General features: G+C 42.0%; 1 protein-coding gene across 1 annotated transcript in view; it reads right to left on the bottom strand.

The window, feature by feature from the left end:
- The window catches only part of LOC106021546 (zinc finger protein 431-like), a 44,729-nt gene extending 21,020 nt beyond the window's left edge, over positions 1–23,709 (bottom strand). Inside the window, exon 1 of the mRNA XM_040742195.1 lies at positions 23,339–23,709. Within this exon, the coding sequence (XP_040598129.1) occupies positions 23,339–23,389 (51 nt within the window). The 5' untranslated portion in view covers positions 23,390–23,709. The remainder of the gene's footprint in view (positions 1–23,338) is intronic.
- Positions 23,710–27,852: the final 4,143 nt, after the last annotated feature.

The following is a 27,852-nucleotide window of genomic DNA, read 5'->3' as shown; positions in this document are numbered from 1 at the left end:
CAGATATCAAGTGACTAGAGCCTAGGTCTTCCCAGTAAATGCCATCCAACCCAGCAGACAGAGCCCTAGTCTGGGGCATAGTATTTTACTAGAAATTCTTGTAATCCCCACAGCACTTCCTGCTCCTCTTCCAAGGCACAGGGTCCTTTGTGGACACATTTCTTTACACACTCAGGGTCCAGCATTGTCAACCCATTGTTCCAGAGCTGTGAAGTCTTGCAGACAGATGTTGCATTCCAACAGCAACTGTGGTCATCGTTCAAATGATGTTAAAGGAGTGGGGCAGGAGAGGGAACACAATGACAAGTCATGGTAGGGGTTGGAGGCAGGATAGAGACTGTGTACATGATTTAGTTAGAATCTCCAAGAATTGTTTCCAGAAGTTAAAACAGGCTTCATGGTAATGGACTACAGAGACTAGGGGTTTGTATGAGATCATAGCGAGGATTATCATACCATTTCTATCTGCCAGAATATCTTAAGCCAGGAAAATAACAGTTTGTTAGACACAGTCACACATTTTACCCTCCTCTTTTGGTTGAACTGCAGGAATTTGGTTTGAGAATCTTGATTTTTTGGTGTGGACCCCAAGAAATGGTCAGTCAGAATATTCATTTATTGATCATCTAAAATGTATTACAAAATTCACACTGCTAATATCATCATCAAAGCAAAAACAGCCCTCATCTTGCTGGCTGCCCTTCCCTTTCTGCACTGTCCCTACACTAGGTTCAAGGTTGGGCAGTGAGCTCAGTACCTGCACACATCCCTCTTCATTGGTATGTTCCTAACAAAAGCCAGAGAACCTAGAGAACACTTATTCACTGGTCTCTTTTCCTCTTACTAACCACTCAAGCTCAGCCCTGGAAGAAGTAGCAGGACCATCTCCCCAGCCATGGGCAGCAGAGTCAGGATTACGGGTTCAAAGCAATTCTCTATTACACAGTGTGAAGTAAGCCGAAAACACATGAAACATTGCAATAAATAGAAATAAAACCCAACAACAATTGAGAGAAAGGAATCAAACTATGAATGGCGGATGCTGAGATCTGTTACCTGACACAGTTATGTGCAATGGCCTGTTTCTCAAACCTCTCACTTGACTTAACTGTGTCAAGCAGGACTGAACATATATGCATAGTAGAGTTCCTTAACTGTAAATGTCTGTGTTCAACGACAACCTGGTCTACAAGAGTTAGTTCCAGACAGCTTCCAAAGCTCCCAAGAAACCCTGTCTCGAAAAACAACAAAAATTTCATTCACTTATATACTTATTTATTTGGTTTTTGGTTTTTTGAGACAGTGTTTCTCTGTATTGTTTTGGAGCCTGTCCTGGAACGGGCAGATGCATCTCTGTGAGTTCGAGGTCAGCCTGGTCTACAGAGCAAGTTCCAGGACAGCCTCCAAAGCCACAGAGAAACCCTGTCTCGAAAAACCAAAAATAAAATGTAAAAAGGTCATTGACCACCAGGAGAGCAACAGAGTGTGATTATGTCCACCAAGGTCAACATAAGAGAAGTGCAGCAGTTCTAGAATTAACATGCTTTCCCAGGGGGAAATCACTCAAAATATTTAAGAGATAAATGAGCAAAACCCTCTACACTGATAGCAAGCATTAATTTCTCACTAATGCTCAAAGAGGAGAGAGTCTAGAAAAGAGTTTGTACTCCACACATGCTGTCATCCTTAATTCTCTCCTAGGTTAAGGCTTCAAGTAAAACCTTGAACAATTTAAATAGGGACAGGAGACTGCAATTGTAGCTACTTAAGCTGATGGGAGACATATACCAAAGATATTCCAAGAATTAGTACACCAGTGACCTGAGCGAGCAGGCCATTCTTCGGAGACACAGTGCTGAAGCACAAGGGCCAGGGGATGAGAGAGAGGAAAAGTAGAAGGTAAAAACAAATGAAAGCTGCATAGGGGAGGTCTCACACAATTTGTAAGGGCCACGTGGGACATCACAGAACAACTAATGTGGCCACAGTTTTGCACCCAGCCCTGGGAGGACTTCACACACCAGCTTTCAAGGCTCAGCAACTTCTTCCCTTCTGGGTCCCACAGCCCATGACTCACCTTGTCAGGTCTTCCCACCTCGGCCATGCTTCCTTCACAGCTCCCTGTGGCAGGGCTCACAGCTCACAAAACCTCTGGTCCTGCTCTGCTACAAAACCAGGTATTCAACATGGTTCCCGGAAGAGGCATGGACTCTCCTGACTGGCAGGTTGGTCTAGGGTTCATGATTGGCTAGTGAAGCCTGAGGGACAGCAGCACCTCCCCTAAGGTCACAATGTGTTCAAATGCACAGCACAGTGAGAAACCCTGGTCTGCAGAGATTTGCATTTGAACAGTGCTTGCCCCAGCTGCAATTTCTGGCCTAGCCACCTTGCATAACAAAGGCACTAGCGATTCTTCCTCAGGACACAAAGTGGCTAGTGTGCATAGTCCATTACACACTGTGGAGTGCAATTATTCCACTGCCTCAAAGGTGGAAGGGTGTCTAGAATATTACCAGTTAAGGAGAGAGTTTGGGGCCAGGTGGTGGTGGCGCTCGCCTTTAATGCCAGCAGAGGCAGAGCCAGGCAGATCTCTGTAAGTTCGAGGCTGGTCCCACAGCCTCCAAAACAATACAGAGTAAGCCTGTCTCGTAAAACCGTAAAACAAAAAAAAAAAAAAAAAAAAAAAAAAAAAAAAAAAAAAGAAGAGAGTTTGGGACACAAAAGGAGATGCATGTTATGTTACTTCACACTGAGGGCAGACAATCTTGAGGAAAGAGCAGGAACCAGATCAAAAACAAGATAATATCTTTCTCCAACTGGAAAGATGGTTCCGGTGGCTCCATTGGTTTAGAAGACTTATTCCTGACATTCAGGTGAATCTTGACAAATGAATAATAACAAAATAATTAGTCTTCAAGGTGAGATAAATAATCCCAGAGAAACGGAACAAGGAACAATGCACTGTGATCCATCACGTTTTCCTCAGTGGACAGGTGAAAAATCCAAAAACAAACAAGATAAAAAAACCACAGCAGTATTATTCAAGGTTCTCTACTGGAACGGAACTGATAGAATAAATCACAAGGAAGGCAGAAATTGGATTAAAATGTCTCACAAGCTGTGTCCAGCTAGCCCACCAATGGCTTTCTACCAATAGAAAGTTGAAGACTTCAGTAGTTGTTCAACCATAAGGTTGGATGGCTCAGCTGGTCTGCAATATATATCAGCAATCCTAAGAAGTAGACTTTAAAGAGAGTAAAGTACTGAGATTCACAGTCACAGCCTGGGCCATCAAGCAAAGAGAAAGAGCTTCCATCCTCAATATCCTTTATACGTGTGATCTGCCACCAGAAGGTCCGGCCAACATTAATGCAGGATCTTGTTACCTCAAAAGATCCAAATTAATGAAGAGTCTTCACATTCTAAACCTGTCATTAAGAAAAATCATCACAGATGTACACAATTCTTTGGCATTCAGTAAATTCGAGAGGTGGTCAGTTTGACTACCAAGAACAGCCATCAGAACAACCAAGACAGAAGACTTGAGAAAGATTTATCAGCAGGAGGCCTTGAGAGATGGGTATTCGTTTCCAAAGTTATTTTCATTTTCTATTTATTTATTTATTTATTTATTTATTTATTTATTTGGTTTTCAGAGACAGGGTTTCTCTGTATTGTTTTGGAGGCTGTCCTGGAACTTGCTCTGTAGACCAGGCTGGTCAGGAACTCACAGGGATCTGCCTGCCTCTGCCTTCCGAGTGCTGGGATTAAAGGTGTGTGCCACCAATGCCTGGCATTTCCAAAGTTCTTAAGCATGTAAGCATAGGGATTTTGCTCAGTGAGTCTAGACAAGTTCATATAAAGTTTTGCCAAAACATGCTCAGTTAACAAATGCAGTTCTGATTATGGTCACAACGTAAAGACAGAGATATATAGGGAATTCCTTACCTCACAGGCATGCAGGAAAAATACATAAGTTCTTAAAATTATATGAACAAGTGCCCATGGCATGTTCATCTTACACCACAGTGTCCTTGCTGAAAGTCCAGTCAATGACATTGTGAAAGCAGATTGCTTTGGATCCTATGATCTCTGTCAGTCATTACATATGATCTAAAAGACAGATGTATCAATGCCACAATTCTCACAAGTACAAAGGACAGAAAACATAAATTCAGAAAACATCAAGGAAAAGTCAAGGAGTGAGCCTCCACCGCCCAGCAAGAACAAAGGTCCTGTTAAATCTGAGAGGCCAGAACTGCTTCCAAACAAGACCTGAAGGAGTTGTTTTTAAGTAGCCCTGGTTGCAATTTGTCTCATGTCTTTGACATCACTAGAAAGAATTTCATTGTTGCCCTTTGTAACCTGCATTTTGATTTTAGTTATATTGTATTTTGCCTGCATGTGTCCATGCCCAGCAACTACAGAATCCACAGGAAACCAAGAGAGGCTGGGGAGTGGCTTTACAGCAAATGGTTAGCTACAATGTGGTTTCTGGGAATGGAACCTGATCCTCTGCAACAACAGCCATGCCTCTTAACTGTTCAGCCATCTCTCAGCCCTTCTTTTATTTAAAATTTACTTCTCTATGTTTGTGATTAAAAGGCTTTCTATTACCTCCCTCACTTTTTGCTCTCTCTGCAATCTTTGGTATATTCTTGCCTCCTGAGTTCTTTCTTGTTAACAATGTATTAGTAGGAATATAGAAAAACATGAATACAATGTTCTGAGTCCACTGTGTTTATTTTATGCGTGTGGTTTAAGGGCTGGAATATTGTGTTGGATAAAAAGTGAGGGAGCTCATTTCTATGTGAGACTAATTTTTCTCACCTGAAGGAGAGGAGATTTCCACTTTTTAATGAGTCTCAGGTGTCTGACGCCGACTAGGCTTCCTTGGACAGGGAAGATAATCAAGAACAGAAAACTTAAATTCAAAATTACTTTAGAAGTCGAGAGTAATCATTATTCCACTGGGTGGTGGTAGAACACACCTTCAATCCCAGGACTTGGGAGGCAGAGGCAGGAGGATCTCGGTGAGTTCGAAACCAGCCTGGTCTACAAGAATTCGTTCCAGGATACCCTTGAAAGCCACTGAGAAACCCCGTCTCAAAAAAACAAAACAAAACAAAACAAAAAAAGGGCTAGTTCCAGGACAGACTTCAAAGCTACACAGGGCAACCCTGTCTTGAAAGAAAAAAAACAAAACAAAACAATAAAAGCCAGGCATTGGTGGTGTATGCCTTTAATCCCAGCACGCGGGAGGCAGAGGCAGGTAGATCTCTGTGAGTTTGAGGCTAGCCTGATCTACAGAGTGAGTTCCAGGACAGCCTCCAAAACTACAGAGAATCCCTGTCTCAAAAAAAAAAAAAAAAAGCTGGGAGAGTCATATTTGACATAATTGTTGACATATTGCTTTTTGTGGGAGGTTAATCTTTGATGATGGGAAATGACTTGTTAGAATGAAAAAATACTCCCATTTTGATGTATATATAAAGTTAAATGGAGCTATTCTGGGCTGCCCACCTGTGTGAAATTCACCAAGTGGCCAGACAATTCATTTCTTCATACTGATGCCCCTTTCCCATCTCAGGACTTGGACCCAAAGTGAAAGACCCCCGAAGAGATGCTTTCACGGAAGGGAGACCCGTACTCAAGGAACAGCGAGACCACGAACTTGGATGCAACAGCAAGAGGGTACCCGGGCGTCTCAGTCTCGGGGAACTGAGCGCGCCGAGCTGGGGACTCAGGGGTTCTTTTATAGCAAAAAGCGCGGGACAGAAGCGAGAAGCTTAGTAACAGGACCCTGATTGGACAATTCAAATGTCAGAGCGCGGGCAATTGAGGTTTTTCTTGGAACTCTAGTCTTGGCCCTGTCTGAGGAATAATCGGTTTCTGTGTTTGCTCAACTTTGCTGAGCTGGCCATCTGGTCGCCCACAGATATCTCTGTGTTTGCTCAACCTTGCTGAGCTGGCCATCTGGCCGCCCACAGATATCTCTGTGTTTGCCACCAGGCAGCCTGTGTCCTTGGGCTGAACTTCCTTCTGATAGGCAATGACTATGCGGCTGTGGAGGAGTGGAATTTTCCATAAGCCTCAGCTGCCTATTAGACTGGGCCAGCGTCTTTCAAAAGCTAGGCTGGACCAGATGAGATAGAAATACGTGCATATAGAAGAACAAAACCTGGTACACATAAAAGAATGCCAGAAATCCTGGCATTGGTGGTGCACCTTTAATCCCATCATTTAGGAGGCAAAGGAAGGCAGAGCTCTCTGAGTTCATGTCGGGGCCCAAAGAGCTGGCTCTGCTTCAGAGAGTTCAATACTGTCCTTATTCTTCAAGGTTCTCTTCAAGGTTCAAGTCCTAAGACCTAAAGGTCTAAGGCATGGGTAGACCTTTGTTTGTTCTTGGTCATAGATGTTTTATCTAAGTAACATCAGACTAAGGTTAGGTTACTCTTGGTCTTCGAGGCCAGATAATGAATAACGGAGTCTATGGTGTAGTTACCAAATGTTTGAATAATTAAGGAAGAAAGTCTGGTTATTCCTTGTACATGATAAAAAACTATTTTACCATTGTTGTGCCCAAGTTGCAAACTCCCCAGAGATCACCAGGAAGACCCATGAAACTGCAAAAGCAAGGTTTAATGATTATTCATCCAAACACAACAGGGACCCCGTCTGGCTAGCATCCCTTAGAGGGAGTGAAGTTCCCTGACTCCTGCTAGGTTTTATTATTATTTTTATTTTTTTATATTTTATTTATTGTGTATACAGTCTTCTGCCTGCATGCCAGCAGAGGGCACCAGATCTCATTCAAGGTGGTTGTGAGCCACCATGTGGTTGCTGGGAATTGAACTCAGGACCTCTGGAAGAACAGTCAGTGCTCTTAACCGCTGAGCCATCTCTCCAGCCCACTGCTAGGTTTTAAGGACAAAAGTTACAGGATTACATCAGTAGGTACAGGTTGGTTTCTGATTGGTTGACACTTGGGTACAATTAGGAGCATTTCTCAAAGTCATATTTTGGCATGAAATACCTGTGTACCAATTATTTTCATTGGTAACAGAGCCAAGCTGATCTCCACAAATTGGAACCAGCTTGGTCTGTATTGTGAGTATGCTAGTAAGACATATCTCAATTATAGGCTCATACAATTGAATATGATATTGTTTTCTTGTTTGAGATATGATCACATTAGAAAACCCCACGTTGCCTGGATCTCTCTCTGTAATGTACTTCAACAATTCCACTATATATTTCATTCTGTATCATTTGGCTCATTATTCAATGCATGCCATTTTTCTATACAAGATCAAGCATGAGAGCAATTTTCTTTGTACTTACTTATATTGGAAGAGATATGGATCGGGAGAAATTTTACAGTGCTTGCACTCCCTGTTGTTTTTCTTCATCTGACTATTCTACAAAATTAATATCAAGCTTTCCTCAAACTCTTTCTAGTTTAATATTTTAACTAGTTTATCTGTAAATTAAGCTCTTTGCACATTTTCTTCTAATATTAAGAGTCCAAGTGTAAAACCTAAATCAATACTGTCCAGAGTAAATACTCTAGCTTCCAGTAACCCAACGACTTTTAAAGAATGTTTTTTATAAAATTGTTAGAAATTTTCTCAGAATTGCATTTTTTTGAAGACCACAATTTTTTTTTTGTTTTTTTTTTTTTTGTTTTTCGAGACAGGGTTTCTCTATATTGTTTTGGAGGCTGTCCTGGAACTAGCTTTGTAGACCAGGCTGGCCTCAAACTCACAGAGATCCGCCTGCCTCTGCCTCCCGAGTACTGGGATTAAAGGCGTGCGCCACCAACGCCCGGCCACAATTTTTCTAACTATGCACAAATGCAGTATTTTTTTTTTGTGCTATCAAAACATTGAGTTAAATAGCCATTATTGTATGCTACCTAAAACAAAGACTGACTATACCGGATTTATAGGTGATGTCCGATAATGCTGTTGTTATGTTTTTGTTTGTGTTTCAAGACAGGAATTCTCTGTTTTGATTTGGAGGGTGACCTGCAACTAGCTCTTGTAGACCAGGCTGGCTTCGAACTCAGAGAGTTCAGCCTGCCTGTGCCTCCCAAGTGCTGGGATTAAAGGTGTGCGCTATCAATGCCTGGCTGGATAATGCTGTTGTACACTGTAAACATTTGTCAGCCATACTGTTTTAATAATAATGTTGATTGTCCAGTAGCCAGGCACGGAGTATAGGTGGGAAAACCAGACTAGGAGAATTCTGGGAAGAGCAAAGACAGAGACGCAGTTGTGAGCTAAACACAGAGGAAATAAGATGAAAATATCTTACTGAGAAAAGGTACCAAGCCATGTGGCTAAACATAGAAAAGAATTATGGGTTAATTTAAGTTGGAAGAGCCAGTTAGTAATAAGCAATAGGGCAAATGTTTTAGAATTAATATAATCCTCTGTGTGTTTATTTGAGACTGAATAGCTACTGAACTAGGCCCAACAGAAATTTTCATCAGCACCTACGTTTTCTATTAACAACACATAAGGACCAACTGCCCATGCCTATGCATAAGAGTTTTCATTGTTTATTGTATTAAAAGTAAAATTAACAGGGTTTCTCATAATATTTCCTCTTTGGTTAGTAATGAATCAGATACTAAGTACTAATGTTGACAACAAAGTATGATATATTCAACTGTATTGTAAGCTAGGTAAGGAAACAGTGAAACCATAGTATTCAGAAAGGCTAAACGTATGTCTGTTTGCAAACCATAATTTATTATACACTGAAACTTTTGTTGGGCCCACCCAAGGCCCTAGGATAGCATCCAAGAAGAATTTAGCTTACATTTAACTCAACATGGGAATGATAAGGTTGCTTCTTGTCCTCCAATTAGACAGGAAAGCGAGAGAGGCACTTACTTAATAGCAGTTATGAGTTGTGTGAAGCATGTTTTGCTTCCAATAACCTATAAAGGGTAAACTTTTATATTTCCTACTTTTTTCTAATGCACAATGAAAAGCCACACCATTATTAATTTAAAGGCATCTTGGTACATAATTTGTTATTCATGGCCAAACATATGTGTGGATGAACGGCTTTATTGTAATGAGCATACTATAACAAAAAAAGACTCCCTTTTATATATGTAAAAATAGCTTAGTCAAAAACATCCTACTAAGTCACTAATATTAAATCAAAACTATTTTATGCATCCTCTCCTCATAGTAGCCAAAGTGTTCAAAGTATAATACTTTTTAAATTTTCTATGAGGTCAGGACTTTTCAGAACAGGATGTAATGCCATACAAATTAAGAATAAAAAAGTGAACAAAAAAATCCAGTCCCATGTAGATTTATTCATCACACAAATCCTAAGGTTGATTTAAATACTAATACTGTTTTGATAGTTTCATTGTGTGTGTGTGTGTGTATGTTTGTATTTGTGTGATGTGCTCATATTTGTGTGTGTATTTCTCTGTGTGGTATGTGTTTGGATGTGTGCAATGTATTTGTCATTTGTGATACTTGTCTGTTTGTGTTTGTGTATAACTTTAAGTTTGCACGTGTATGTATGTAATTGTGTTTGGGTATTTGTGTTTATATCTGTTTATGTGTGTGGTGTGTGATGTATGTGCATTTGTGTGTGAGATAGAGAGAGGTATATGTGATGTGTGTGTGTCTGTTTGGTGTGTAATTGCAGGTACCTGCTATACCTCAAGTCTACTGGTCAGTGGACAAGTTTCAGGATATGGTTCTATCTACCATGTGTCCCAGGTTTAAGCTTATTGCACTAGTACAGCAATGTGCTTTGACCAAATGAGTCATTTCAATATCTCACAATCACATGCAAAAAAAAAAAACCTGTAAAAATAATTGCTACTACCCAAAATGAGGATAAATATACTGTCTTGTGTGTTTGCTCTTCAAAACTCAAGAACTATCTCAAATTTACTACTGAATAACCTTAGATTAACTTTATGAATGAGAAGATTTTAGTGGTTAAAATAATTTTATCTAAAGCAACAATGGCTTCAACTACCCACATTTGTTCTACTCACAGTTCTACGTAGTTCCTAACACCAGTATAAAACTTCTGTGGTGCTAGACATGAGGAATGTTTTTGCCCCACAACAAACTTGATAATTTAAGATGCAAAGAAATTATAATAATAGCACCCATTTTTATAGGCAGGTGGAAGTAAAGCCCTTAAACTTTAAAAAATGCAGAATACATGTTTTAGCAAATAATCCCTCTATTGTGAGAATTTCACATGGTGCCAAGTTGAGCGTTTCTCCTGTGAAACTCTCTAGAGCTTCAAATTACAAATATATACATCAAACCAGATTTATATAAAATTCCATTTTCTTGGATCTGTCTCATAGCTGCTATGATTCAGAATAACTCAGATGCTGCCAAGTAAACTGTAGTAAGTTCTTCTTGCAATCTTGTCAAACATCCATATTGGGTTTTCATTATTCCACACTTGCTGAGCTTTTGTTTTTAAATCACCCATATCTATCCCACAATGTGTAAAACACACAGTGACTGTGAACAAATGCTTGTTGTATCTGCAGCCTCTGTTTTATACCTCTCACTGGCAGAACCACTTCCTTCTCTAACTCTAAAATCATCAGTAACCCCAACTCTTTGCATGTGATGTTAAATTTTAGCAATTCAGGAGTACATGACATGGAACCCTACACACAAAAGCTGGGAGGAAAACAGCCATGAATTGGTACTGAGTCAGATCACAGAACAACAAAATAATTCCATTCAGGATAGTAAGAGTAAGCCTAAGGATTTAAAGTCCCTGAAAATCTCTTAAACCTCAGAGTGTCATGAGCTGAACAATACTTTATCTAGACCACTTTGGTTGCTGTATGGAAAACAGTCATGTGAAACCACAAGAGTCTGTTAGAGGTTCTCAAGAATGTATTTAGATATAAAATAGGGGTAAACACTCACTGGTACTGAACACCTTAGATGCCATCATGACCCAGCTGCTGTGTCGTGTCATTCTGTGTGAGGAGATGGGGATCTACCTCTCCTTGCTCTGGCACCAAGCAGCCAAGAGAGAGTGAATGTGTGACCTCTCCATTAAGCAGTCACTTACACAGACAAGACCTCTCCCTAGGGCTTGGAGCACCAAAAGTCATTGGCTAAATGAACTGAAATCCCACAACACTTCCTCAGCAACCACATGGTGACTCACAACCATCTATAATGAGATCTGGTGCCCTCTTCTGGCATGCATGCCTGAACACTGTATGCATAATAAATAAATAAATCTTTAAAAAATATAAGAACTACAAGATTCTTTTTTTTTTTTTTTTCCGAGACAGGGTTTCTCTGTATTGTTTTGGAGGTTGTCCTGGAACTCGCTCTCTAGACGAGGCTCGCCTCGAACTCCACCTGCCTTTGCCTCCCAACTGCTAGGATTAAAGGCATGCACCATCAATGCCTAGCTGAACTACAAGATTGTAATCAAAATTAAATTCCAATATATCACTGGTTAGCACTCATCCTGTGCAGTGTGGGTCTCTCCTTTGCCTATAATAGAAATGGGTTGTATGGGGGAAGGCTGTTCCACCAAAATTGGAGACATTTTCTTGAATAGTTCTAATGTTTAACTTTGTAGAAAATACTTTTGATTACTAAAAAGAGCTAATTCTCTCAGAAAAAAAGGAGGTCCGTTAGGTTTACTTAGAAAACTTTTTGTTTCCTATGATTGATGTTTACTTATATATCTGCATCAGAATGAGGAAATAAAAACTTTTTCAAACCAAATGCAAGATAACAGAATATTTTAAGAAATAGAATATTATTTGTACTCTTAAGGCAACATGATTGTTCTAGTTGCTTTGTAAGTCACATGAATATTTATAACAATTTATCCCATTTTGGTGTATGTTTGTGTTCTAGAGAGAATGTCTTCTATGTTTCTATAGGCGACACAACAAAAAAAGAGAGTAACAGATCCACTGCACTTGGAGTAATAGGTGGATATGAGCCTCCCAAACTCAGTGCTGGAATCTGAACTAAGGTTGTTCCCAAAAAGAATACATGATGAGTGACCTACCAACCCCCATAATACTAGTTATCCAATAAACAAAGTCTTCCATACATTAACAACAACAAAGCCAAAATAATTCAAGTAATTAAATGACCCTTAGGAAAAGGATGCATCACTTTGAAGATGCTGTGTATGGTCAATTTGCAGCATGAACTGAATACATTTCATAGAAAATTCCCAAGAAATTATTACAAGAAAGTAGGTTCCAAAGTTACATGCAAAGTGGAAACACTCAGAAGGTTCAATTGAATTGTGAAAAAACTGCATAATTGACACAATGTGAATCCTATACTTATCACAAATGCTACAATAATAGATTATCTAGTAACATTTGTGAAAGCAAGAGGTGATGGACAGAAATATCCAAGAAAAAAAAAGCACAAAAATATTGCCAAATTTTAATCAGAAGACCAAAGAAAAAGACCAGGAAGTTTGATCTTGGTCAATGTTAACCAGAAACTGCTGTGTGCATAGATAGGAAATAAACACAAACTAAACAATTCCCTCAAAATTAACTCAAAGTGAGCATTTGCCACCATTGGAGTCTTGCCCTCCCCCCTCCAAGAGAGGTGAGTGTTGGGCTTTCTCTGCTCCTCTACCACCCTCCTTGGAGTCCCTTTCCTGGGGCACATAAGCTCATACTGCACACCAAATTCCCAGAGACCTGGGGGCAGCCAAAACCTCCCAACATCTGCCAACAAAGGAGCCTTGGCCTCACACCCACTGGGAGAGGTGAGGGCTGTGCCTTCTTCTGCCTTCTCCATCATTGGAGGTCCTAGACCATGGCAGATAGACCATTCCCACCCACTGAATTCCCAGAGACCTAGAGGCAACACAAACCATGTGGCATCTGCTGCCATTGGACATTGGACCCTTGGACCTGCACCCACTGGGAAAGGCCCCAGCTGCACCCCCTGGAAGGAGATAGGAATACGACTTATAAGAACACCTTGAACAACAGGAAGAGTAATGTGACAACACAAGAGTCCAGGGGTTCCACACACCAAGACCTGACCATTCTTCTGCAAATGAGGCAGAAGAAAATAACCTTAAAAAAACTTAAGACGATAGAGGCTCTTAAAGAGGAGATGAGAAACTTCCTTAAGTAAGTGGAAAAAGCCTGGCCGTGATGGCACAGGCCTTTAATTCTAGCACTAAGGAGGCAGAGGCAGGTGGATCTCTATGAGTTGGAGACCAGTCTGATCTACTGAGAGAGTTCCAGGATATTGGGGACTGCTAGAACCTTGAACAAAATGGAGTCTGTCAGCCATTTCTTGGCCTTCTGCCTACGTGACTTCGAGCACACATGTCCTTGAGACAAAGGAAAAGGTTAACCATAAAAGTTAAATTTACACAGGGCAGCCCACCCACCTAGCCAGGGGGAAGTAACCCTTATAGAGCAATTGTCTTTGTTAACAAAAGGTTAAAGTGTTCCTTTGAATACTTCCTACCCCTCCCTAATTCCTGTACCTGACTTATGCTGACAATCATTTGTGGAATGCGACTGATGGAAAATTACAGCTTCGTCTCTACCTTATTTGGTGTATATTTGAGTTGAGACTTGATTGGCATGCTTGTACCGCCCCCTGAGATTCTTTTTCTATAAGTACCATCTCACCCCAAAAATAAACGCTCTTGATCAGCAAAAGTTGTCTTGAGCCGGTTTCCTTTAACCTCTTGAAGTTTGCTTTTTAAGATTGGATCTGCTCGTGAAGACCCACCAAATTAGTAGCGACCCTCATCACCTCATCCCCGCGGGTCGGGGATCCCCTCCGGGGGTCGCACAGGACAGCCTCCAAATGTATAGAGGAACCAAAAAAAAAATGAAGAAAAGACAAACAAAAAATGGAAATCTAGGAAAAGACAAACCAAAAAAAAAAAAAAGCAAGAAATTAAAAAAATTCTCTTAAAGAAAGTAAAGAAATTCAGGCAGTAGTGGCACATGTCTTTAATCCCAACACTCGGGAGGCAGAGGCAGGTGGATCGCTGTGAGTTCGAGACCAGCATGGTCTACAAGAGCTAGTTCCAGGACAGCCTCTAAAGCCACAGAGATCCCCCTGCCTCTGCCTCCGAGTGCAGTGATTAAAGGTGGTCGCCATCACCACCCTGCCAGCAGCATTATTTGTAATAGCCAGAACCTGGAAGCAACCTAGGTGCCCCTCACCCAAAGAATGGATAAAGAAAATGTGGCACATTTATACAAAGGAGTACTACTCAATGCAAAAAAACAAACAAACAACAACAAAAAACAAACAACCAAACAAAAAACAATGGAGTCTTAAAATTCGGGAGCCAACGAATGAACTAGAAGACATGATCCTAAGTGAAGTAACCCAGTCACAAAAGGGCAAACATGGTATGTACTCACTCATGTATGGATATTAGATATAGAGCAAAGGATGATTGTAATCATTTTTAGAAACTTAGGAAGTAAAAACTGACTGTAAAGCTGTTCATGCAAACCTTTGAAACTGTATGAAGTAGCCCAGGTTACCTGGGTCCATTTTTTTGAAAGAAGTGATCACTGTTTCTTTATTACATGACATCTGCCCCAGATTACTGAATCTGTCTGGAGATAGATGTCCAGCACTCTTCCCACATTTTCTGGAGATTTGGGCTCAAAACTTCTTTAAGCAACAAGTGTAAGTTTGTGTTGAAATCAATCAGACTCCAGTCAGATTATAGTAGGAAAATTTATAATTGGAGATATGGTTTTTCTTTTTTGATTTACCAGAAGACAGGATAACCCTACATAGCCTTGGCTGTTGTATAACTCACTATGAAAACTAAGCTGGCCTCAAACTCAAGATCTTGGATCCTAATGTCTACCAAGTGCTGGGATTACAGGAATGCACAATAGCCAGGAAAGATGTTTTTTTAATGACCTATATATAAATCAGAGAATGAAAGGATGAAATAAGAGATTTAAAAGGAACCATCATTGTTTTGATGAACAGTAATACTTCTAGAAATTATGATTGTTTAAATTTACAAGTCAATTCATACGTTCTCAATAATTGAGTTATTTTCTTAGTTTTGGTAACTTCTATTATAAAATGTTTGGATGAGTTTGTGTGTACATATACACCTGTATCATGGTGTGTGGAATTGAGAACACATTAGGGTTGTCTATTTCTACTTCTCCCATGTAAGTACTAGAGATGAAACCCAGGGAGTTGTTTGTATGTGACCTCATTGGCACATTTTTGGGTTTAAAAATTCTTCATGTATGTGCTGATGTTTGAGTGTGCATATGCATCAGGCCAAGCATAGAAATAATAGGAATATTTGTAGGAGTAATATGGGTCTTCCAGAGATCGAACACAAATCATGAGGATTATTACCAGCCAGCAATTTTACATACTGAGACATTATCTGGTGTTCATTTGTGGTTCTGAGAAAGGGCTGTGAACAAGTGGTTAGTCCTCAGAAAAAACCAACATGACCAAAAAGATAACAGTATATAATTTTCATCAACAAATATGATTTATTACTTAATTTCTCCTATTTACCTTTATCCTTAGATGACAATATTTTCACAATATGAAAAGAAAGTAATATTTTACTGATATAATATTTCACAAACTCTTATTTGAGCATCAATGAAACAGGTCTGTATGAAGATGTCCAAAAGAAGATTCCTCAAAATAGTCTCCCAGATTTTGTTAATTAGCATGCTCTCTCTCTGTCTTTTGGTTAGTTTGGACAGAGGTTTGACTATTTTGTTGATTTTCTCAAAGAACCAACTCTTTGTTTCATTGATTCTTCTCAATGTTTTCCTGGTTTCTACTTGATTGATTTCAGCCCTCAATTTGATTATTTCCTGGCGTCTGATCCTCCTGGGTGAGTTTGCTTCTTTTTTTTTTTCTAGAACATTCAGCTATACTATTAATTCTCTAGTGTGACTGTTCCCCAGTTTCTTCATGTGGGCACTTAGTGCTATGAACTTTCCTCTTAGCACTGCTTTCAGAGTGTCCCATAAGTTTGGGTATGTTGTGTCTTCATTCTCATTGAATTCCAGGAAGTCTTTAATTTCTTTTTTTTATTTCTTCCTTTACCCAGGGATGGTGCAATTATGCATTGTTCAATTTCCATGAGTTTGTAGGTTTTCTGTGATTTGTGTTATTGTTGAATTCTAATTTTAATGCATGGTGGTCTGATAAGATACAGGGGGTTATTCCAATTGTTTTGTATCTGTGGAGATTAGCAATGTTTCCTATTATGTGGTCAATTTTAGAGAAGGTTCCATGTGGTGCCGAGAAGAAGGTATATCCCTTGGTGTTTGGGTGGAATGTTCTATAGATGTCTGTTAAACCCAGTTGGGTCATAACTTCTATAGTTCTTTTCTTTCTTTGTTAAGTTTCTGTCTGGAGGTCCTATCTAGCCTGTGTCCGAAAATGTGCGGAGGGTGTCTGGGATTGACACCACAGACACTCGTTCAACCGTGTAAAGAAAAGTTTAGGCAGGCCCCAGAAAGGCTCAAGAAAACTTCCCAAGAAAGAGGATTTGGGTGTGCAGACAGACAGCCCAAAGAAATGCATGGGCTGGACAACCCCAGAGAAATGTGGAGATGCTTACTGGGAGTGGTCAATATGCCACCATTCAACAACAAATGCAATATGACATCGCAGTCTATGCCCAAGTGGCAGCAGTGGCCCAAGGGGCTTGGAAAGCATTGCCTTCCAAGGAAGGAGGGGATCACCTGTCCAAAGTCCTTCAAGGACCCTCTGAACCTTTTGAACACTTTGTAGACCATCTCAGTCAGGTAGCAGAAAGAATATTTGGGGGCATTGGGCCTGCGATGCCAGTCATCAAGCAGATGGCTTTCGAAAATGAGAATAAGTACTGTAAGGAAGCCCTTCGCCCCTATCACAATAAAAGTCTAAATGACTATATCCGGATCTGTACGGACATTGATGGGAACTTCATCCAGGGCCAAGTGTTAGCTGCTGCTATTCAGCCCCAAGTGGGGAAAGAAAGACCTACTCTGGGAGGGAGAAAAACATGTTTCAGCTGCGGGAGGGAGGGAGACTTCCGTAGCAAGTGCCCTCAAAAGAGTACTACGGGTCTCAAGAGACCTGATTTATATCCCCATTGCTGAAGGGGATATCATTGGGCCAATGACTGCTACTCTAAAACTGACCAGGAGGGAAATTTCCTTCCTGCTAATAATAATCAGGGAAACTGGAAGAGGGCCCCACCCCAGGGTCCCAAAACCAATGTGTACGGGGCAATGACCCCTGCTCCGAGCAGTGGCAGGATTCATTTTCTCCCCCAGAGCAACCCCTTCATATGTCAGCCCTCCTTAGAGCCACCTCAGGGAGTGTAGGATTGGAACTCGGTCCCTCTGACCGGGCAATCCTAACACCGGAACTGGGGATCCAGGCCCTCCCTACTGGGGTGCATGGGCCATTGCCCCCAGGCACCGTCGGACTACTCTTGGGACGGTCCAGTACTATTCTTCGAGTGATCCAGGTACACCCCGGTGTTATAGACCAGGATAGTGAGGGAGAAATTAAAATAATGACATCAGTGGGCAGTGGGGTTGCTCCGTTACTCCTCCTCCCTACAGCTCCTTCTGAGGCTCGAAAAATTAAAGAGAAAAGGGGCAACCAAGGTTTTGGAAGTACCGGCCCAGCAGCATTTTGGGTAGTCACTATGGAGAACCGCCCCCAGCTTACATTAAGGATAGAAGGCAAGTCCTTCAAGGGCGTCCTAGATTCTGAGGCGGACATTTCTGTCCTCTCAGATAAATCCCCCCGCCCCCGCCCCTCCTTTCCGAAAGAGGGACAGTGACCCTCCAGGGAATAGGGCAGGCTGTGCCCCAAAAAAGCCTCAGAATCCTAAAGTGGCAAGACTCTGAGGGCCACAAAGGGCTTTTTCAGCCATATGGCCTCCCTATTAACCTCTGGGGATGGGAACTCATGCAAGAAATGGGAGTGGTCCTCACCACCCAGGCACCCACATACAAAAGCAGGGGCCCCCAGATGATGCAAGGGATGGGCTGGAGTCCGAGGAGGGGACTAGGTAAACTAGAACAGGGAGAGGTTTGCCCTGTGAACCAAGCACGCATTTATGAGGGAACATCCTGGGTTGAAGGATGGATTGAAAATGGGCGAATAGCCGGGTGTGGGCGGCACACGCCTTTAATCCCAGTACTCAGGAGACACAGGCAGGTGGATCTCTGTGAGTTCAAGGCCAGCCTGGTCTACAGAGTGAGTTCCAGGACAGCCTTAAATAATACAGAGAAACCCTGTCTCGAAAAAAAAAAATGGGTGAATCAAAAAAAAATTGGTAACAGTAAAGAGGTACTGGTATTAAGTAGAGAAAAAGAAAAGACAAAGGTATATAAAATGGAAAATTTTGTTTGCATTTAGTTCTATTTTGTGAGTCATCTCTTTTGGCCAAAAGCCTGGCCTCTCCACCTTACATCTACAGAGTTACAAGGAGTAGACACAGCTGTACCCCATGACTGTAGCTCAAATGGAGGAATAATGAAGGGCATACAGGACTTTTTAACCTTTTTAGTTCAAGGACTGGCTGGAGTTGTTCTTTTACATAGATTCCAATCAAGGAAGTTTCATTTCAACAGACTAATCATGACCTAGGGAAAAAGGATGACCGAAAGATGCATGTATGTTCTGAATGTACGGTGTGGCCACACCAGTATATATGAAATGTGATTGTGAATGCATGAGTGTGAACTGCTTATATGATTAAAAGGATACTTAAATCCCTTCAAAAATAGTTTAAAAAGCTCCTAAATTGCTTTAGATATAGCCAAAAGGAACATACAGCCAGTCTGTTAATGTTTTAACAGAAAAGTTAAGATGCAAATGAGGCCTTGTCAGCTTGTGAGAGTTCTACAGGTTAGATTGGGAATGACTGCTCACAGACTTCAAATAATTTTCAAAAGTTATTTGGGACACAGTATAGTTTACAATCTTTGAGTGATTTTCAGAAGTTTTTGGTAAATACTTAATGGATATGTCCTTTTTAAAGGGCATCTACAAATAATCTAGGTAGTGATCCCAATTCACCTAGATAGTTAACCAAGAAGGGTAGACAAATCCTTCTACTGTTATGGTCCAGCTTCAACAGTTCAAAAAAAATTTTTTTAAAAATAAAAAAGGGGTAATAATGTCCCCAGTCCCCACATGACTCATCAAATAATACACTCCTCATTTAAAAATTTTAAAATGTGAATGCCAGTGAGCAATCTGCTTCAGACAGATTCTGGCATGATGGAACTTGAGCAACTATTGCTGAGGTCAAATGGAGACATCCATGCACTAGACAGTGGAGAATACCCTAATTTGGGGTCGAGGGCATGCTTGTGCTTTCTTGCCGGAAAAGAAGCTTTCCTGGAGGGAGCCTTTCTTGGGAAGATTTCTTGAGCCTTTTTGGGGCCTGCCTAAACTTTTCTTTACACCGTTGAATGAGTCTCTGTGTTGTCAATCCCCGACACCCTCCGCACATTCTCGGACACAGGCTGCGCAGCAGACTGGGGATAAAGGCAGAGACATATAGGGAATTCCTTACCTCACAGGCATGCAGGAAAAATACATAAGTTCTAAAAGTGATATGAAGAAATGCCTGGGGAATATTCACCTTGCACCACAAGGTCTTAGCTGAAAATCCAGTAGATTGCTTTGGAGATAATGCTACCTGTCAATCACTAAGCATGATCTAAAAGATAGATGTATGAATGCCACAATTCTCACAAGTACAAAGGACAGAAAGCACAAATTCGGAAAACATCAAGGAAAAGTCACCTAGCAGCACTGACATCACTAATCATATTTGGAAGGCGATCGACGCTGAACAACGGTTGTTTGCCCTTGAGAGGCCAAGCTGCCCCCACACAAGACCGGAAGTTCATTTTAACTAGCCCTTGCTGCAATTTGTCTCAGGCCTGACATCACTGTAGATAATTTTGTTCTTGCCTTTTTTTATCCTTGAATTTTATTTTACTTATATAGTATTTTGCCTGCACGTGTCCATGTACAGTACCTACAGAACCCAGATAAAGCCAAGAGATGCTGGGGACTGTAGTTATAGTCATCCTCTGTGACAACAGCCATTGGTTTTAACTGACGTGCCATCTCTCTAGTCTTTTTTATTTAAAATTTACTTGTATATATTTATAATTAAAAGATATTACATTACTTTCCCCACTTTTTGCACCTCTCCATTCCTTCCCATATACTTCCCTTCCAAGTTCTTTCTTTTTTTGTACACTTTTTTATTATATATTTAAGTTAGAAACACGCTTGCTTCCCATGTCAGTCTCTACTCCCTCTCCTTCCTCTCCATGCCCACTCTCCCCCACTAGGCCTCCCAGCCCCCCACCCAATCCCCACTCCATTTCCCAGAGAGGGTAAGGCCCTCCATGGGTGATTTGTATCATATACCTAAAGCAACTTGTTTTGTTCTAATTGCTTTATAAAAGTCATGAGCACATTTGAAAACCAATCTCTGCTCATCTTTATGTGTATGTTTATGTGTGTAAGAAAGAATGCCTTCCATGTGTATACAGGTGACACCAGAGAAGAGGATTCAGATCCTCTGGATCTAGAGTAGCAGGTGGTTATAAGCCTCCTGACTTTGGTGTTTGTCTCCCAACTCAGGTCAATCCCAAGGATAGTTGATGAGTGACCTGCTGAGCCCACATAGTACTTCTTATCCAATTAACTCGAAGTCTTTCATAGACTAAAAACAACAAAACCTAAATAAAGAAAGAACCATATAAATGATCCCCGTGAACCTGAAGCCCAGTATTGAGATACTGGATATAGGACCAGACAGGCTGCTGCTCATGGACATTTGCCACTCTGTTACCAGAGACACAATACTCAAGAGTTGCCCCTAGTGCTGTATACACAAGTTGCAGCTTCCCCTCCCCCATCCACACCTATAGATCACAGAGCATCCTTACCATGCCTTTCCTCTCACCCCATATTTGCGTCCCAGCCCTGAACTTCGGCAGACACCCCCAGCTCAACCACAGGTCATGCCTGCCGGAAGACTAGGTAGGCTGCCCAAAGCCCTACCCCACTATCTATCACCACAGACCCAGTTCTCACACTGGAACAGAATACCAGGGGCAACTTTATCTCCCCTCACCCACATGTCCCATGTATCCCGACAACATTCCCACTAGCTTCGTCTCTGTGTTCCAGTGCCAAACTCACACAAACAACCCTTGATGACCCACATGTAGGCCAGGTAGGCTGTCTGCAGATTTATCAGACTGTCTGTTACCACAGATCTAATATTCATAGTTGCCCCTAGAACCAGAATAGAATCCTAGAGACAGCTTCCCCTACCCCCTCTCCACTCCTCCTGTGAATCCCTAAGATCCTCTTCCCCTGGCCTCCCTTTCCTGCAGCCTCCAACAGCAGCAAAGCTTCCCCCATGAACACGCCAGCCAAGCAAGCCTATACAGAAGGCAAGGCTCAGCCAACACTCTCTCTGAAAATCCAGAGACAACAAAAACCCAGAACAAAACTGCCACCAAACAGGGACAAACCCAGAAATCAGCACCTAACCCTATAATCACCTCAAATTGAGATGCCTAGATGCCAGCTTATGAAAATAAAAACCACAAGGTAATGCATCCTCACCAGAGCCCAGCTAGCCTACCACATAAGGTCCTCATAGTCCAACATATCTGGAAGAGAAAGACCTTAAAACCAATACTATGAAGATAATAGAGTCCTTAAAAAAGAAATAATAAATAACCTTAAAGAAATCAAGGCAAACAATAATTGGAAGAAATCAACAAATCCCTCCAAAAAATCCAGGAAAACTCAAAAGAATGAGAGGAAACCAATAAATACCTCAATTAAAGCCAAGAAAAAACACACAATTGAAGGAAACAAACAAAAGCCCTGCAAATGGACATAGGAGCAATTAAGAAAACACAAAGTGAGGGAACACTGGGAATGAAAATTTAAGAAAAAAAGAACTGCAGAGGCAAAGCATTAGCAAGTGAGTACAGAGATGAAGAGAAAGTCTCAGGCAATGACCTCAGTCAGAGAAAATGTCAAACCTAAAAAATTCCTGACACAAAATATCTGGGACATCTGGGAAACTATGACAAGATCAAGCCAGGAGAAGGATCCCAGCTCAAAGATCCAGAAAATATTGTCACAAAAATCATAGAGGAAAATTTCCCAACTTAAAGGAGGCACCTTTCAAGGTACAAGAAGCATATAAAACACCAAATAGATTGGAACAGAAAAGAAAGTCCCCTTGCCATACAATAATGAAAACACCAAACACAAAACAAAGAAAGAATATTAAAGCTGCAAAGGAAACATACAAAGGCGTACCTATGAGAATTATGCCTGACTTCTCAATGGAGTCAGAAGGGCTTTGGACACATGTGCTGCAGACTCTAAGAAGTCACAGGTCCCAGTCCAAATTAGAATACCCTGAAAATTTACATTAATAAAAATAGAGAAAATAAGATATTTCATGATAGAGTCGAATTTAAATATCTATCTACAAATGCAGCAATACAGGAAGTGCTAGAAGGAAAAGTTACAAATCAAGATTAACTCCACATATGAAAATAAAGGAAATAATCGTACATCACTGATTATTTTAAAAAGATTACTACAAAGACTAGGTGAGCAATCACTCCGGAGTTTACATCAGGTATAATAGCTCTAATAAATTTTCTACTACAAAGTAAGCATACCAGAAAGGAGTAGACATCAAAAACAATCCAAGTGAGGGCTAAAATAAATAAAACAAAATCAGAACACTATAAAGAATCAATGAAACAGAGTGGGTTCTTTATAAAAAAAAATTCTCAGAGGATAGCTCCATGGTAGCATCCCCCTCCCCACCCCCAAACCCTGCCCAGGAGACACCGTTTACAAGCTCCACAGCATTAACTCCAGAATGATCCTACACCGAAATGTTAGTGTTAAACGTGCAGAACTTCTGGAAAACACTAGGAGACCGGGGCTCTCCGAGTTTGGCAAATCTGCCTTCCACAGTGACAGTAGGCACTACAGGCACAGCATTTCAACGTGACCCCAGCAAGGCTATCTCTAAGCGCAGTCCGGCTCCCAGTGTCCTGCTCAGACGCAGCCCGCGTAACGAAGTATTCAGAGGCTGCGGCCCGCCGGGCCCACGCACGTAAAGGACCACGCAGGACCGCACGGGACGGGCAGGACCACAGTGAACTCTGCGTCGGGCTCCCACCCGGCCCGGGAAGGACTCGCCACACCGCGCTCCCGTCTGGGGACAACAGCCCTTTGCTCACCATGGCCGGCCACTCCTCCTCCGCATCTGTGGGCAGCAGCCCCTCGCTCATGATGGCCAGGCGGTCAAGCTCACACGCTCTCTCCACAGCAAAGCCCACGGCACAGCGCAACCGAGTAGCTTCCGACTTCCGCAGTGGGAGGGGCTGAGCCAGAAGTCCGGCGAACGGAAGAACCCTCCCATCTGACTGACGGGTCTTGTGGAGATCCTGATTGGCTGGTGAGGCCTGAGTGACAGGAATAATTCCCCGTGGGGAACCGGTGAGCCTCAGGAACACAGCGCAGTGGGTCTCAGTCCTGCCTTCCTGGCTAAGCACAGACCTATCCCAGATGGACTGGAGGCTTGCACTAGATTTAATAGGTCTCTGGCTAGTGTAGATCAATGGGTCAGTTTTAAAAGGAAGTATACAAACCCAGGAAGAGACTAACCAGATGTTGCACAAGAGGAATGCAGGGTACGTCAGGAACATTATAAACAAAGTTCACAGCAGCACGCGTAGAAAGAGCTGGGTTCTCGGGATATGAAATGAAACAACGCCTCCCCTTCACCAACTCTCCCAGTATTCCCAGATTTAGAGGAGATCTGGTTTTGTTCTTTACCTCAGTGCCATTGAGAAACCTCCCAAGGCCTGGGCAGGTTGCCAAACTCAGTGAGGCCTAGTTTCTCAAGACTCTCCTTTCACATTTGGGTGCAAGTTCCATTTAGAGTTAATTTTGTGGAGGTTGTAAATGGCATCTCATGTACTGGATAGCACTCTATACTAAACTGTGATGCAGAACAATGGAATTTGGGATATAAAGGATTTACCACGTTGTGCCCAAATTCTGAACCCCAAAGTCATCAAGAGGCCCATTGTACACTGTCTGTAAAGCACACCCAGAGCCGTAAAGCACAGCCTTGCCAGCTAACTTCTGATTGGTTCCTTGCCATGAGGAGAGCATGTCACCTTAGTGACCAGGACAAGAGCAGCAAGGTCATGAAAGCACACGTCATGGCTGCTAAAATGGGGGGCTGGTCACTACAACCAATGCTTGGAAGAGTCACACAAGGGAGAATTAATCTAAGGGAGAGAGCTGCCTCTAAAATACCCCAGAGATAAGTAGCATGTGAACCAGGCAGGCCTGTTAGGGATTAGGATGCTGGGATGTAAATGTTTATTTAATTTTTCTTATATGCATGTTGTTATTGGTCACATAGGAGAGCTTGTCTCAGAAACATTTTTCTGAAAGGCTGTTCTCAAATGATTATGTTTTCTCAGGGAGAATTCACTTTAAATACTTAAAATTTAATAAAGAAGTATGTCTTTAATAACAGCATGTACCCAGCTGTGGTCAATGCTGAAGGAGGAACCATCCAACAATGGGTTTTGCATTCCACAAATGCTGTCATCGTTAAGTCTCTTCTAGGCCCCAGGATGTACACTGAACAATTTAAATGGGGACAGGAGACTGCAAGTCTAGCCACTCAGGCAGATGAAATCTATCTTTCAGATCATACATTATGTTCTACAGTTAAAAGATGTATCAATAGATTTAAAAATGTGTGCCATTGTCACAATTCTCACACCTACAAAGGGCAGAGAACACAAACACAGAAAACGTCGAGGAAAAAGTCCCCTATCAGCACTGTGGATGCTGCTCTTAGGTGAAGAGTCCTGCTGAGCGATTCTAACCTTGGCATAAAGCTGCTTTTGCCTGTGAGCATGCTGGCTCAGAGGATGGATACATCGCCAGAATGAGTTCATTTCAACTAGCCCCGCCTACTGTGTATCTCAGAGCTGTGACATCACTCTTGGGCTTTTGGAGACAGGGTTTCTCTTTGTAGCTTTGGAGCCTGTCCTGGAACTAGTTCTTATAGACCAGGCTGGCCTTGAACTCACAGAGATCCACCTGCCTCTGCCTTCCGTGTGCTGAGATTAAAGGCATTTTCCACCACTGCCCGTGGAGAATTCCATTTTTTAAGCTATGAATTTTGTTTTTTTATATGGGTGTTTGCCTTCTAGAGTCTTGCGGTACTCGCAGAGGCCAGAAGAGTGCAACAGAATCCTTTGGCCTTGTGTTGGCAGATGATTGTCCTCTGTAACAATATCCAGTGATGGTAACTGCTAAGGTGTCTCTCTTACTGGTTTTTAATTTAAAATGTATTTTCATACACTTTAATTAAAATATATTACAACATTCCCCCCCCTTCCTTGTTCTCTTTCCTGTCCTTTCCCAATTTCTTCCTTATTTGGTGTGTGTGAATACGAATGCACAGATACATGAATAAAACCTGCTGAGTCCATTTCTGTTGGCTGAGTGTGTATGTGGTTTCAGGACTGAACACACTGAACTGGATAAACAGTTATGGATCTCATCCCTGCCTGAAGCTAATTCTCCCACCTGCAGGAGAATTTCCCCGTTTAATGAGTAACAGGAGTCTGACCTTGAAGTGACCCAGGCTGCCTTGGTTAGGAAACGTTATCAAGAACAGAAAATCTGGGGTGTGAACGCCTCAGTTAACACTTGCTGGTGTCACAGCCCTGAAGGAGCTGCAGGGAAGACTTGGAACACTGGTCTGAGCCAATCACAGCCATCCTCGGTTCCGTGGGCCTCATGCCATACCCCATTGACGGTTTTCACCTTGGATGACCTCAAAATTCTGAAATTCCTGCCTCCACTTCCTAGGTTTCCTGATTACAGGGCTGTGCCACCATCCCTGGCTTGGGTGGCTTCAACTTCATTTAGTGACACTTTAGAATGACAGAATGAGTAAAATGAGCAGTTCTATTTAACTATATTGTAAACTGCTTGTCTCCGTGAGCCTGGGTTTCACCATCTGTAGAATAAGGATAGAACTCTGATAAGTCCTTTGATGAGTTCTAACAGACTCAGTGACAAAGAAAACAATACTGCTCGTAATTGGAAGACAGTGGATTTTAAATCAGGAGGGCTACATTTGTTCTGTTACTCGAGTTAGCACCACAGCCGGTGTCCTGGCTACCATAACCAGCCAGGCTCAGCCAGTCATCCTTAGTAGGCCAACTAAAACACCTAACTTATCAAGTTGTGGCATGTCCACCTATAGGCAATATGGGCAGGTCTCTCTGATGTCGAAGGACAGCCTAGTCCACAGAATGAGTTCCAGTAATCAAATTCTTTAAAAGAAAGGAAGAGAAAATGAGGGAACGAAAGAAAGAAAGAAAGAAAGAAAGAAAGAAAGGGAAAAAAGAAAGAATGAAGGAGGAAATTATTACTGAAACATGATATTTATTCAGTTTTACTAATTTGGAAAAATGATGCAAATGTTAGGTAACCATTTCACCCTTAGAGTCCTAACAGGTTTGGATAGAAGGCAAAATATATGCAAAACTAAATAATCTAATGAAGCCATATAATGAATTTTCCCATTTCTAATCTCCATGCCCTTTCTTAGCTCCTGTCTCTGCTGCAAGGCTGTCAGACGAGGAGCAGATGTTTCTTCAGTAGAGACGTTCTCATTGGAGGACTCAGTCTCTTCACACAATGAGATTCCAGGGAAAATGAGAATTTCATGGGGTCCACTACTTCGATAGTTTTAGCCAAAGTAACAGATACCAATGTTACTTTAACATATCCGCATTCCTACCTGACAAGCTGGTTACAGGGATGTCAGGTATGGACAGAGGAGCTTTCAGATGCTAGTGGACTGCAGAGTGGGAGCCTGGAGGGTGTTGGCACTGACACGTATGTGTACTTGCCAAAAAAAAAAAAAATCAGGAAGGAGACCTGGAGGGAGCTGTCCTGCCACAGGTGCAGTGAGTTCCTACAGAGAGCACGGTGGGAGCCAGCTTGTCCTCAGGTAAACCCCAAGGCCTGCTCTCTGCCCATTTAAACCTTTGGCATTCAGACCAGAGCTCCCTCTCTAATAACTCCTCCAAACCCCACCCGTCTTTTTAAATGCCTACCTGTCCCAGACTTAGGGTGACTTCCTTTTAAGTCTCAGGATCTTCTGACAACCAGGTGTCTCCAGGAGTCAGCAGCTTTCAGGGTTCCTAACTGAAGGCTTGGCAGAATCAGGGAAGCAGACTGTGACTCTGCTCAGACAAGTCAGTCTTCATGTTTGCAAGTTCCTTTTTCTGTGCTCACAGGAGGCATGGACTCCAGGAGGACTACAATGACAGGTGAACTTGTTGGCTCCCATTGCTGCCTATTTACCACACTGAGGTAATCAGCCTTGTGGCTTTGGTCAAGCAGGCAGCCACTTTCTAAAGACTTGTATTGCAAGTTTCATTCCTGATCATTTTTCACACTATTCCCTCATTTTGTGGAGATTTGGGCTCAGAAACTTCTTAAAGCACCATGGCTAAATGGGTTTCCGATGGCATGAATCTTGTATTTCTTCTGGGTCATCAGAGCTGAGGTAATGTTGAACTCAGGCTCACCCATTCACACCTTACTGCTCTAATGACTGGCATGTTCATGTGGCTGAACAGATACTCAACACCTAAGAGCACTGGCTGCTCCTCCACAGGGCCTGACTTTGACTCCCACACCC

This window comes from Mesocricetus auratus, unplaced genomic scaffold, assembly GCF_017639785.1.
Source record: "Mesocricetus auratus isolate SY011 unplaced genomic scaffold, BCM_Maur_2.0 Super-Scaffold_6731, whole genome shotgun sequence".
NCBI classification, from domain to species: domain Eukaryota; kingdom Metazoa; phylum Chordata; class Mammalia; order Rodentia; family Cricetidae; genus Mesocricetus; species Mesocricetus auratus.
This window is presented reverse-complemented; position numbering and strand designations above follow the sequence as displayed.